The sequence below is a fragment of the Eptesicus fuscus genome, chromosome 13 (assembly GCF_027574615.1).
Source record: "Eptesicus fuscus isolate TK198812 chromosome 13, DD_ASM_mEF_20220401, whole genome shotgun sequence".
In the NCBI taxonomy this organism is placed as follows: Eukaryota; Metazoa; Chordata; class Mammalia; order Chiroptera; family Vespertilionidae; genus Eptesicus; species Eptesicus fuscus.
Genome location: NC_072485.1, coordinates 78,677,127 through 78,689,856, shown reverse-complemented (window position 1 = coordinate 78,689,856; position 12,730 = coordinate 78,677,127). Strand labels below are relative to the sequence as shown.

Genomic DNA, 12,730 nt, shown 5'->3' with positions numbered 1-12,730 from the left:
GAACACCTGGGCCCTCAAAGGCAGTGGGGCGCCTGCAACCTTCAGCCTGCAGACAGGGACGCCTTACACTGTCTAGTTCTGTTGGAAAAGAGTGATCGCTAATTTCCTTTCCACCCAGTTCTGTGCACAGCCCCGTCCTCCTTTCTGCACAGTTCTTCCACTTCAGTACCTCAAAACCCGGGAGGACAGTGCTGCGCAGCCGGGCCTGCACCCACCCCGTGGTGCCCTGCGCAGGATGGGGCCCTAGTCTCCCAGCGGGGCCCCTACTCTCCCAGGAGCTGACCTGCGGCTGGTGTCCTCTCCGCACTCACCGTCACGTGCTCGTAGTCCTGGCCCAGCTCGTGGGAGGCTGCCACCACCTCGCGCTCCTGGATCCACTGCTCCAGGTCATCCAGCTCACGGCGCAGCTGGCACAGCCTCAGGTGCTCCTGCAGGCGCTCCCGCCGCTCTCCGGCCAGCTCCTTCAGGCCAGCGTACAGCTTGTCCACCTGGGCTTGGCGGATCGATATCCGTGTGCTGTGGGGGAGGGGGAGCGGCCCAGGACTTAGGATGCCCTGCTCGGATCCCCAGCCTGTCCCGTAGAGTCCTGTCCCTCTTAGCCAACCAGCTGCACCTTTCTGGATGGACCTGTGTGCACGCAGTACAGGAGGCTCCACGACCCTGCACCTTCTTGGAACTGCTCCCCTCCCCCCCAGGCGCTGGTCCCCTGATGCTGCTGTGCTCACCTCTCGGGGTGGTCGTGGTCAATCATGTCTTGGCTGCTGGCTGCCAGCTGGTGGATGGTCTGGGCGTAGTCAGCCAGGGCTTGCTCCAACACCTGGTGCTTCTTCACCTCGGCCTGGGCGCTCAGCTCGTCCTGGGGACCGGACGGCGGGCATCAGGGCGGGTCCCGGGGAGGAGAGAAGCAGGTAACAGCCTGGCTCTGCCCCGGCCTCACCTTGGCTTTCTCCTGGCCCATCATGTGTAACTCCTGCTCCCCCATCCAGGCCTCGGCCTCGGCGGCATCGCGGTAGAACTGCTGGGCTCGCAGGGCCTCTTCGAGTCGCTTCCCTCGAAGCTCCAGCTCGTGGCTCAGGCGTTTCCACATTTCCTGTAGCTCAGCCAGCTCCGGGCCTGCCGCGGCCGCACCCAGGGCACGCTGCCGCTCCCTCAGGTCCGCAATCCGTGGCTCATGGCCTTGTATCTCCTTTTGCAGCGTCTGTCCCCAGCAGCAGAAGAGGACACACTGGAAAGCTTGCTAAGGGCCCCCTTTACACCTACTCAACATCAAGCCCCCTCACACTCTTGTTTCTCTTCCTTCCTGAATCCTCTGCACTTCCCCTCCCTCCTGGCCCAAGGATGTGATGGTAAAGCTCCTTCAATTCCATGATCTTCTCCGGAGGGAACCCACCCTCCCGCGGCGAGGGAAGGCCAACCACTGAAGTCTAGGGTCACACCCGGCATCGAGGGGGGGGCTGGCGGGCAGAGAAACCCCAGGTCTTAAGAAAAACAATCTTCCACGTCCCAGGAGGCTCTTGGGACCTTCCTTTTGCCTTTCGCCTCTGCCTCACCTGGTTTTTCTTCATGAGGAGCTGGACACTGGGCAGGTCCTTGCCATGCTCCCGGGAGCTGGCCATGGGCAGACGCTCCGTCACCCACAACTGAATGGGAAAGGAGGGTCAGTGAGGTCCACAGGGCCAAGCAGCGGCTGGGAGCTGGAGAGTGGGTCAGCTGAGGGGACGTGTTCTAGGGCTCCTGGTGTGTGTGCAGGAAACGGCCACCTCTGGTTCTAGGGAAAAGGACCTTCCAGGGCATCCCCACGGGTCCCTAGAGGGTTGGTTTTCAATACCAAAGGGGAGGAAAACACGGCTGGCATTTCCCCAGCGCAAGGCAGGGGGCAGTTTGCCGTGGGGACGACACTACCCGATCCCCGGCCCTAGTGACTCACGATCTCATCCTCCACGTCCCGGTGGAACTGGTGCTGCTCGCGGGAGGCCTGCAGGCGCTGGCAGCGCTCCCTCATGGGCTGGCACAGGGCCCTGAACTTCTCCTCCACCGCCCGCGAGGTCCTCTCCACCTCCCCTGCACCCTGGTCTTCCTGGGCCAGAGCTTTGGCCTGGGCCTGGATGGCCTCCACCTCCTTCTCCCGCACAGCCATCTCCCGTTCCAGCATCTGCCGGCCCCCAAGAGGAAGGTGTTAGCACCGCGCGTCCACCACCAACCTCAGAGGGGACCCTACTCAAGATCAAGCCAATCGTGCCTACCTACCCTGGGCTCACCCCAGGGACAGCATCCCTCATGGCCTAGATAGTGGATCTCAAGCTTTAATGTACATAAGAGTCCGGGGGAGGGGGCCCTGATAACTGTGCCAGTGAGCAATCCATTGCCTCTCAGTCCCAGATCCACCTTTCCTTCCCTGTTGGAGACATGAGAACTGGACCCTGGAGACATTTCTCCTCCACCAGCTGGTGCAATGCTGGGCCCTGCCAGTAGAGGGTGATGGAGGGACACCACAAGGCACGGAGAGGCGGGGGGGCTCCTGCTTTTGGCTCTTCTCCAGCGCCCACGCAAAGCTGCCCACGGTGTGCAGGAGGCCAGTGGCTTATCCCCCCAGCAAGTTTCCCTGGCATCAGTGACGACGCCCTGCTGGCCAGCTTTGGCCTGCCAGCTGCAGAACTGCTCCGGCCCGTGACTCCCCAGCAAATTCCCAATGCCATCGGCGGGCTCTGCCCTCGCCAAAGAGTTCCGGAACTGAGCCTGGGGGTATCTGAGAAGGGCCCCCCCAATCTCCAGAGCTACAGGCGGCCCCCTCCTGCCTCCTGCACTCATCCTCTCCAGCAAAGGCTCCCGCACACCTGCTGCTTCTTGAGCAGAATGTTGACGCTGGTGAGGTCCTTGCCGTAGTCGTCGGAGTGCAGCTGGGCCTGCAGGCTCAGCAGCCAGCTCTCCAGGGCAGAGCAGCTCTGGGCAAACAGCTCTGCCCGGTTGGCATCGAAGAGGCTGCGGGCCTTGGCCTGGGTGGTGGTCTCCAGCTCGTCCCAGCGCCGGTGCAGGTCCTCCAGCTTCTCCGACACCAGGGCTTTCAGCTCTGGCTTCTCGAGGCTCAGCTCCCGCCCTTCCTGGGTGGTGGGGCAAAGCAGGGTAAGAGTCAGAGTTAGACACCACTGCGCGGGGCAGGCCCGGGGTCTAAAGGGCAGCAGAGACCTAAGTGTGAGCAAAAATTCCGAGTTCTTGTGTGTTTCTCCTTAACCTGCTCTTCTCCAAGGTTTGGAACCCCCTCCCCCCTAAACTTCCCTACCTTGCTGATGATCAAACTCAGATCCCCCTCAAGGTCCAGCTCAAATTTCAGCTCAACTGAGAAGCCTCTGCGATCTCCCCTATTTCGAGTTCCCTAGTGCTTGTGGTTTCTAGTGTTACATCGCACATGGTCTTGTGTTATCTGTTATCGTTTCATTTTTCTCAGCTCCTCACCCCGCACCTGACCTGTGGCAAGTGAGTCCCTCCTGTTCCCCCACTCGCAGCCTTTCTGCTGGAGGACTTTGGTTTCTGGGGAGGTGAGGGAAGCAGAGTCCCTTGACCTGCATGCAAGGCAGTGACGGACGGAGTTGGTGGACAAATAGCATTTTGGTGCTTTGGTTGGGATGACTGACGCATGCTCGGCGTCCAGGACGCCACATTAGGACTGCGCACCAGTTGCCCCCTGGGGTAGCCAGCACGGCAGCGGGCCCTTTACTGACTACCTACCCCGCTCCGTCTCATCTGCCCACTGCCCACAGGCGTTTCCTGTGAGCGCCCCCCCATTCTCATGGCTGCACTGGAAGCCTTGTTTCAGGGGAACAGAAATCACAACACGTAGTGTCAGCGTCTAACGCTGCTGGGGTCACTTCACAAACCTCCAGCGCAATCCACACTCGACACACAGTCCTGACGTGGTGATGGGGGCTTCTTCTGACCATTTCTCCCAGGACTTTCCCACCGTCTCCTCCCTCGCCCCTTCATGCATCCTGCGATCCTAGATGGACTTACCCCTTGGCTCCTAGACAGACACCCCACTTCCACCTCTCTGGTTTCCAGCTGCTCTGTTTCTCTACCTAGAAATATCGTCCCTCCAGTATCTGCTTGTCCAAATTCTGCTCATCCCTCACGACTGCCCTGAGGCTCCTGCTTCTAGGATTCCCCACCCCGTCTCTCGGAGTCCAGGCTTGATTGGTTCTTACTGTGCTCCCGACATTCTGCTCTGGATCTAACTTATCTACTTGTGTGTATGACTCAGATCCTGGCCACAGTGGCATCCTCGAGGGTGGGGCCCACAGTGGAATCACCTGTCCCCCCTCCATATACAAGGCTTTGCATATTGTAGCACCAAGTAAATGTTTGCGGAACAAGTGGAAACACGGAATATACACTGGTCTCCTCTTCTGCCCAACCAGTATGCCCCTGAGGGAAGGAAAGTATCTTTTTTATAAACCTTGCAGCCCCTGGCAGAGTGCTGAGCACATATAATCTTGTCCAGCAACACTCGTTGAGTAGAAATAAAGTTTTACCTGTGCTCAGCTCCTGAGGAAGAGCTGGGTGGGAGAGCAAATACCAGGAATAGCAAGACTCAAAAGCAGGGGTTGGCAAACTGCGGCCCTGTTTTTATAAATAAAGTTTTGTTGGCACCCAGCTACACTAGTCCATGCATGTATTCCTATGGCCGCTTTTCACTACGATGGCAGAGTTGAGCGGTCGCCGCAGAAACTGTAAGGCTCGCAAAAAGCCCGAAGCATTCCCCACCGGGCCCGTCCCGGAGGGAGTGTGCTGACCCTGCCGAGGAGGGTCATCCTGCGCGGGACCCCGCAATAGTTGTTGCGCTGACCCAGAGCCGCAGTTTGGCTCCTCACTCATTTGCATTTCCTCCAAGTTCTGGAGTCACTGTCCCACAGACCTGGAACGTGTGTTCCTCAGGGTGGAATTTCCCACCTTGGAAGATTGGCATGGGAGGCCCCATGACCTCTGACCCTGAAAGAGCCACATCCCGAAGCCTGGGTCCGCCCCGGCACTGTGGCTGGGACCCTGCCCAGAGGAGTCCAAGGGTCCTCGCCCGGCTGCTCCTGTCGCACCGCTCACCTTGTCCACCTTGTCCAGCCAGTCCTTGTTGGCGGCCAGCTCAGCCATGAACGCCTGGTGCTTCTGCCACTTGGTGTGCAGGTTGCGGGCCTCGTCGTAGGACACGTCCTGGGCCGTCAGCATCTTCTCATCGATCCAGAGTTTCAGCTGGACAGGCACAGGCCAGGGATGGAGAAAGGCCACGTGCGTTTCAGAGGGAGGGAAGAGTGAGGCGTAAAGCGGGGGCCGGTGAGCTGGGAGACGGCGGACGTGGGGAGAAGCTGTGTGGGTTCACCTGCTCAGGGGACACGGCATCGGACTCACTCTTGGCTCAGAGAGCCAGGGCACCGTGGAAAGGATGGCTGGGCCTGTCGGGGGGGACGGGGAACTGAGCCTCACCTCGTGACAATCTTGTAAGAAATGCTGCTGCTCTCGGTTGTCCCGGAGACGTCCCAAAAGCTGCTGCACCGCTTCTTGGTTCTTCCTGTGTCTGTAACGACAGCCCCTTGTGAAACTCCCGAACTTGCTGGGAAGGGCTCATGACCCTCTGACTGACCCAGAAGCCTCCAGTCCTCCTGCTGTGGGCACACTGTGAAACAGCCCGGAATCCGGTGTCCGGCTGCCCTGGTTGACTTCACTTTGCTCCCGTGTGAGGGAGGCAGAACCTCCCAGCCCATGGCGTAGGCCCTCTCTGACCACTGGCTCTTCTTCCTCTACTTCCTGTCAGCCCCCAGCCCCATCTGCCAGGCTGACCTCCGCGTTCTCCATCGTCGAGGCCACCCTGCTTTCACCCATTTCCCTCTCGAACCCTCCAGCGGCCCCGTCCTCCTCGTACCTCCTCTCGACGGAGTCCGCCTTCTCTCGGATCTTCTCGGCGTGGATGTTGCCCTCAGACACCAGCTGGCGCCCGGCCTCCAGGAGCCCGCGGATCCGCTCCCCGTTGGCGTCCATGGTGCTCAAGAAGTCTTCCAGTTTCTTGATGGTAGCATCCGCAGCCTGGAGGGTCCCCGGCATCTCCGTGTGAGACAACACGTATTCCTGTGTGGGAGGGGAGGCAGCGAGCTCACTTCTCAAAGCAGAACTCGGTTCTCAGACACAGAGGCCACCCGGGGAGGGCAGGGCAGACCGCCCAGCCGTGCTCAGGCGGAATGGTGCCGGACTGCGTGGAATCTCAGGAAGTTAGAGGGAGCGGGGCTGGAGAAGCTTTAACAGTCCAAACCCGATTCCATCCCGTTTCTAGCGATTGAGTCCATTTCTGCAGTAACCATGTGACAAGCCCGTTTATGTCAATTTCGGTTAAGTCACGGTCCATTTTTCTAACATGTTCTTCCTGCCCATCCTGTTTCCTCCATCCTGTTTCACCCCACCTGCTGCCACATCCCTCCCCTCCACCTCTCTCCTTCACATGCCCCTGCCCAGCTTCCCCTTCTTCCTGACTCTGTGCCCTGGGCTCTCACCTGGCTGCTGAGCACGCCCTCGGCCTGGCGAGCATCCCGCAGGAACCCCTGGAAGCCATGGGCCTGGGCCAGGCGGCCCTGCCGGCTCTCCCACATGCGGCCCAGCTCCTCCCAGCCGGTTCCCAGGGCTTCGAGTCGCTGCCGTAGGAAGAGGCACTGGGGATCGGCCTGGTCCCGGGTCACCTCCTCACCCAAGGCCCGCAGCCGGCTGTACTCGCTCTGGGCCCGCTCCACCTCTCCCCGTAGGGCTGCGTGTTGGGCCAGGAGGGCCTCTGCCTCGGGCAGGGTGGCCGGCCCTTCTTCAGAGGCCACCGCAGTCTGCGTGCGGCCTAGCCAAGCCTGGAAGTCATCTAAGCTGCGCAGGAAGTCCTGCAGCCGCCGCGCCTCACCCAGCGACTCCTCTCGACGTCTCATGGTGGCCCTGAGGTCCTCCCAGCCAGCTTGCACCTCTCCAAGCCGGGCATGGATGGCAGAGCTTTGGGCGGGGTGGCTGGCAGCCAGGGCATTCGCCTCTCGAGTCAGTTCACCCACCCGGGCGGCGATGGCCTCCAGGTCGCGCTCGGTGCCGGCCAGCTTGCGCTGCAGTGCCAGCACCCCGGCCAGGTCATTGCCCAGGCCCTGGGTGGACTCGATGACCTTGGTCTTTTCTCTCATCCAGGCCTGGGTCTCCGTGCACTCCAGGTGGTAGTTCTGGATGCTCAGGGCTGACGTCAGAGCTGCCTTCTTGCCATCCGCCAGGGACCGGAACTGCTGCCACCTGGGAGTGGAGGGCGGGTCTGATGTCTGAGCGGCTCAGCCTCCCGCCCTGTCCAGGTCCATCTGGAAGCTTCTTCCCTGCCTCTCTCCCCACCCGCTCCATCCTCTCGTCTCCATCTTGATTGCTCCCCGTCCAGGCTCCAGCCTCTTCACACCACCTTGCCCGCTTTCATCTTTCATTATTCCCCTCCCCCAGCACCTTCCAGACCACCTTCCCACCTCATTTTTCACCCCCATTCCATGCCCTACAGAACTCTGGTTGCCATCCCATCTACTGTGTCCTCTCGCAGTTCCCTAGTCCCGCCCTCCAGCCACCTGTGGTTGAGCTGCTTCTGGGTGTTGACGATGCTGTCCTTGCCCGCGGGGTTGGCCTTCAGCAACTGCTCTGCAATGTCATTCACGGCAGTGATTCGCGCCGCGAGGGCATTCATTTCGGGCTCCAGGGTCTCGAACCTGAGGGGTGGCAGAGCCGGGTAAGATCGGCGGGAGGTGGTGACGCACCTGCAACCTCCCTAGACAACCACGGAAACTCCTCTCGGTCAGTGTGAAGCTTGTTTATAGAAGCCTCTGCACCTCTTACCTACAGGCTCATAGTATCTGTGGGTCAAGGGGGAGTCCCCAACTCCCCCTAAACAAGTAGAAAAACGATCATCTCTAGAGTTGCTCAAAAAGATGTGGAAGTTAAAAGTCAAGAACAGCTGCACAAGTTAACTAATCCTGGCACAGGGCCCCAGCCTTCACCAGAACCTACCTTATTCCTCTGGGCCTTACTCCTTAGCTGCCTACCTGGGACCCAAGTTAAAAATGAACTGATAACCAAAAATATGTAACTGATCAAGATGTGAAGCATAATCTCTCCCAGGGACATTTTACATTCTCAGAGACTGCCAGCAAACATTTTCCGTAAAGGGCCACACAGTAAATAGTTTAGGTTTGTGGGCCATATGGTCTTTGTCACAGTATTCAGCTCTGTTATCTTCCGATGACGTGTAGATGAATGAGTGTGGCTCTGTTCCAATAAAGCTTTATTTACAAAAACAGGCTGTAGGCCGGATTTGGCCCAAGGGTTGTAGTTTGCCAACCCGTCATAGGATAATTTGAAAACTAAAAAAAAAATAATAATTTTATTATCATTTTTAAAACCACCAGGAAATCTGACTAGAGACTGAGTAGTAGATGATAGTAAGGCATTGCTAATTTTGTTCTGTGTAATAATGGTATTGTGGTTCTATAAAAAAAATACGACCTTTCTATATGATTTTAACATTTATTATTCTGTAAAAATCAAGCTACTTCATGAGGTCAATCAGTGTCTCTATCTAAAGGTTTATAACTTCAAAGCCTTAGCTATTTTAAATCCACACACACAATTAAAAAATAACTTTAACAATACTTCCTCATATTTGTTAAAGGATGCATCCTGGAGAATGCAGAGATGAAATGATAATATTGGGGCTTGGCTTTTGAAAAGGAAAATGAATCAAATAGAGCAAGATATTAACAATTACTGAACCCAGGTGGTGGGTATGTAGGCGTTTGTTGCACAATCTTTTCTACTTTTGAGTATGTTTAGCATTTTTCATTAAAACAACAACAGAAAACCAGACTCAAAGGGATATAGCAAGAGCAGGCAGTTTCCGGTGAGGCCTGCCATGCCTCTCGCCAGCCCCCCACTCACAAGGCCATTCCAGAGGGAGCTGCAGGGGGCCTACCTTTGCTGCACCACCTCCAGGTCCTCCAGGCGCTCCGGCAGCGTGAGCCCGTTGAGCCACTGCTCCTTCTCCTCCACCCACAGCCCGCAGGCCCCGGCCTCGCTGAGCATGGTGTAGCGCGCCAGGGCCGCCTCCAGGGCCCTCGCTCGCTCGCCCGCCCGGGCCTGCAGCTCCTCGTAGTGCCGCTCCAGGGTGGGCACCCTGCCCTGCACCTCGGGGGTGCGGCTCAGAGCCAGAGGCAGGGCAGCAGCCTGTTCCCTCAGGGCGTCCAGGGTTGGCCGGTGGCCTCGGATCTCCTCCTCCAGGGCCCGATGCTGCCGGGCCAGGGCCTGCGTGGAGAACTCGTCGTGCCCCAGCTCCGGGCTGGACACCAGGCGCAGCGCGTCCACCAGCCAGGCCTCCATGTCGTTTGCATCCGCCTGGAACTGGTAGAGGCTGGCGGCCTGGGCGAGCCGCTGGGCCCGCTCCTCCGCCAGAGCCTCCAGCCGCTCCCACTGGGCTTGGAGCTCAGCTGCCCGGGCAGCGGCCTGGCCTGCCCCAGGGTGGCCCTCGGCCACTAACTGCTGGCCCTGCTCCAGGGTGAGCTTCAAGGGCCCCAGCCGGCCGCTCATCTCGCCTCGCAGGGCCGTGTGCTTGTTGAGCAGGCGGAGGACGCCGGTCAGGTCCCGGCCGGTTTCCGCGGAGGCCAGCAGGTGCTGCTGCTCCCGCACCCAGGCCTCGGCCTCGCCCGCCTCCCAGAGGAAACGCCAGAGGCGCCGGGACTCCTCCAGGCGGGCGCGCCTGGCCGCAGCCAACTTGCACAGGGCCTCGTAGGTCTGCTCCAGGGTGGCCACCCGCTCGGACACCAGCTGCGGGTCGCACGGTTTGTACTCTGAAAACGTCACGGTGCGGGGTTCAGAGCTGTAGCGTGGCCCTCCTGTTGCCCACCCATCTCTGGTCTCAAACCTTCACTCTGCTCCCTAGGGCTCCCTCCCTAGTTCTGTCACCCACCATCCACCCATCATCCTTCCTGTCCCAGATTTCACCTGTCTTGTTCTTAATGTTTCGGCTCATAATGCTCTCCTTCCTGGCCCCTCCCGTTTCCAGTTCCTCCCCCAGTTCTCACCTTTTCCCGGGTCACAGAAGCGCAGGGCAGAGGCGCTGACAGCCCGCACCCTCTCCGCCTGCGCGGCGATGTCGGCTTCCACCAGCTCGTGCAGCTGCAGCAGGTCCTCCACGCCAGCCAGGTGCTTGCCCAGGTCCTGGGACTGCAGCCGGCCCTGCCAGGCACACCAGGCACATCGGTGCCCATCTGAGAGCCCCCTAGGTCCTCCTCACCAGGCCTCTTTCAGCCCCGCCACAGACCTGTGCTAACCTCACTCCCCTTTCCTGGACCCGTCGCCCCTCCCAACCTCTCTGGGCGGCTCCTGGTGTCACACCAGGTGAACACACCTGCTCCCATCTGTGAGCCCCCCCCACACAGGGACACCCCAGGTGTCCTGGCACCCTGGCCTCTCTGTGCTCATCTCGCTTCCTGTGGCAGGACTCTCTTACTAAATCCTGCCCCCGGAATCTCCGCTCTGACTCATTTTCTCGGCCCCAGAATGATCGCCTCCTGATATCATGGCACGGTCCCCAGTCATCATCAGCATCTCTCCAGACCCCTCCGTATCCCCATCTGTCACCGAGCTCACTGCAGCAGCCTCTAGCCGGTCTCTCGGCTCCCCTCTGGCTGCCCACAGCCCTTCTTCACAGAGTCAAAGTGGCCTTCCTAAAAACCAAGTGGAATTGTCTCTTCCCTTTTCAAAACTTTCTCATCGCTTTTAAGACTCCATGGCACTATTATGTGTCTCTCTCACATCGATGTTTCTTTCTCTCTCTGTCTCTACCCTTCCCTTCCACTCTCTATAAAAATCAGTGGAAGAATATCCTGGAGTGAGGATTAAAAAAAAAAAAAAAAAAAAGCCCGGCCAGTGTGGCTCAGTGGTTGAGCATCAGCCCATGAACCAGGAGATCGTGGTTTGTTTCGTGGTCAGGGCACATGCCCAGGTTTTGGGTTCAATCCCAGAAGGGGGTGTGCAGGAAGCAGCTGATGGATGATTTTCTCATCATTGATGTTTCTATCTCTTCCTCCCTCTCCCTTCCGCTCTCTGAAATCAATAAAAAAAATATTTTAAAAAGGGCTTCATGTTACTATGAATAAAATCCAAACTCCTGCCCTAGCAGGAGGTGGCTCAGTGGATAGAGCATCGGCCTGCAGACCAAAGGGTCCCGGGTTCAATTCCAGTGAAGGGCACATACCTCAGTTGCAGGCTCCTCCCCGGCCCTGGCCCTGGTCAGGGCTTGTGCAGGAGACAACCAATCGATGTGTCTCTCACATCAATGTTTCTCTGTCTTTCCCTCTCTCTTACACTCTCCCTAAAAATCAATGGAAAAAATGTCCTCAGGTGAGGATTAACAACAAAAATAGTAATCCAAACTCCTCGACCCGGCCTGTAGGCCCTAATGAGCTGAGCTGGCCACTGCCTTCCTTGTCTCATTCCCCTGCCCTGCCCCGTCCCCTCTCATGCTGAACATGCCAGCTGCAATGGCCAGGCCTTTGCTGGGTGCTCCTTCTGCCGGGGCCTCCTCTCCTCCGCTCTCCCGTGCTGGCTGCTTGCACTATTCTGAGCTCAGCTTGCAGGCGTTTTCTCAGCGGCCCTTCCAGACCACTCCCTCCGCAGCCCCGCTCGTCTCCTCAGAGGTGCTATGTGCACCTGCTCTTCTGTTTGTTGATAGGTCCATGGTTTATCCCCAGTCTCCTCCCGCTAGAACATGAGCCCATGAGGACAGGGACCTGTTTGCTCTGTTCATCTAACTGGGGACAGGGCCCTGCTCTGGCACATCCTCTGTGAAGATCAGCCGAGCACGGGAGGGACTGTACCCCCCCAGTCCTGATCACCGCACCTTCATCTCGTCCATCCAGTCCATGAGGTAGAGCAGGTCCTGAAACACCTTCTGCAGCTCCAGGTTGACAAGCAGCCGCTCCCGCCGGGCGGCCACCATCTGCCGCAGGAAGTCCCAGAGCCGCGCCACGTTGTGCTGCCGCGCGGAGATGCGCTTGATGTCGTGGTAGTGCTCGGCGGCCAGCTCGGCGGCCACGGCGTCCACTGCCTGCACCCGGCCGCTGTAGGCCACGATGTCCGTCTCGATGGCCTCATGCTTCCGCACTGCTGCCTCCACGGCCGCCAGCTCCAGCCCAAAGTTGTCCTGGGACAGGGAGGGGAGATTGGGAGCTCAGGGAGCTCAGCTCCCCCTGTCCCCCAACCCCCCCTCGCCCCCCAGCACTTCGGCCACAACATGCCAACCCCATGAGGTGGCTCTCAGTTTCCTCTCTATCCCATCTCATCCTGTCTCGCCAACCCTTTCTCCTGCTCAAGTCTCTGGCTCCTGGAATTCTTGGCCTTTTTATCCACGTGATGGACTTCTTGTTTCATTAGCTCCCCCCTTCACTGCAGGGCTTCTTATCCACCACCCTCTCCCCACTTCTCCCCAGCAGCCTGGACAGGCCAAGAGCCCCCCTGTTCTACCTGGGACACGAGGCGCTGGTTCTCGCTGAGCCAGGTCTCCCGCATGGCGGCCTTGCGGTCGAAGCGGGCGGCCAGCTGCTCCAGTTTCTCCTGGCGGATCAGCTCGGTGCGCAGGGCCAACTCGCGTTCATGCTCGGCTTTCTCCAGCCGCTCCCAGGCCTGCGAGGTGGGACGGGATCAGAGCTGAAGG

General features: G+C 59.0%; 1 protein-coding gene across 2 annotated transcripts in view; it reads right to left on the bottom strand.

Annotated features, from left to right (window-relative positions):
* SPTBN2 (spectrin beta, non-erythrocytic 2) overlaps window positions 1-12,730 on the bottom strand; it is a 30,303-nt gene that overhangs the window by 5,951 nt on the left and 11,622 nt on the right. For both annotated transcript variants that reach the window (XM_008146888.3, XM_028153811.2), the window contains exons 10-24: window positions 12,541-12,699; window positions 11,918-12,220; window positions 10,098-10,251; window positions 8,993-9,863; window positions 7,596-7,733; window positions 6,525-7,281; window positions 5,903-6,105; window positions 5,467-5,557; window positions 5,089-5,235; window positions 2,835-3,098; window positions 1,928-2,152; window positions 1,551-1,640; window positions 938-1,198; window positions 726-856; window positions 312-516 (exon numbers count right to left, since the gene is read on the bottom strand). In XM_008146888.3, coding sequence (XP_008145110.2) covers window positions 312-516; window positions 726-856; window positions 938-1,198; window positions 1,551-1,640; window positions 1,928-2,152; window positions 2,835-3,098; window positions 5,089-5,235; window positions 5,467-5,557; window positions 5,903-6,105; window positions 6,525-7,281; window positions 7,596-7,733; window positions 8,993-9,863; window positions 10,098-10,251; window positions 11,918-12,220; window positions 12,541-12,699 — 3,999 coding nt within the window. The remainder of the gene's footprint in view (window positions 1-311; window positions 517-725; window positions 857-937; window positions 1,199-1,550; window positions 1,641-1,927; window positions 2,153-2,834; window positions 3,099-5,088; window positions 5,236-5,466; window positions 5,558-5,902; window positions 6,106-6,524; window positions 7,282-7,595; window positions 7,734-8,992; window positions 9,864-10,097; window positions 10,252-11,917; window positions 12,221-12,540; window positions 12,700-12,730) is intronic.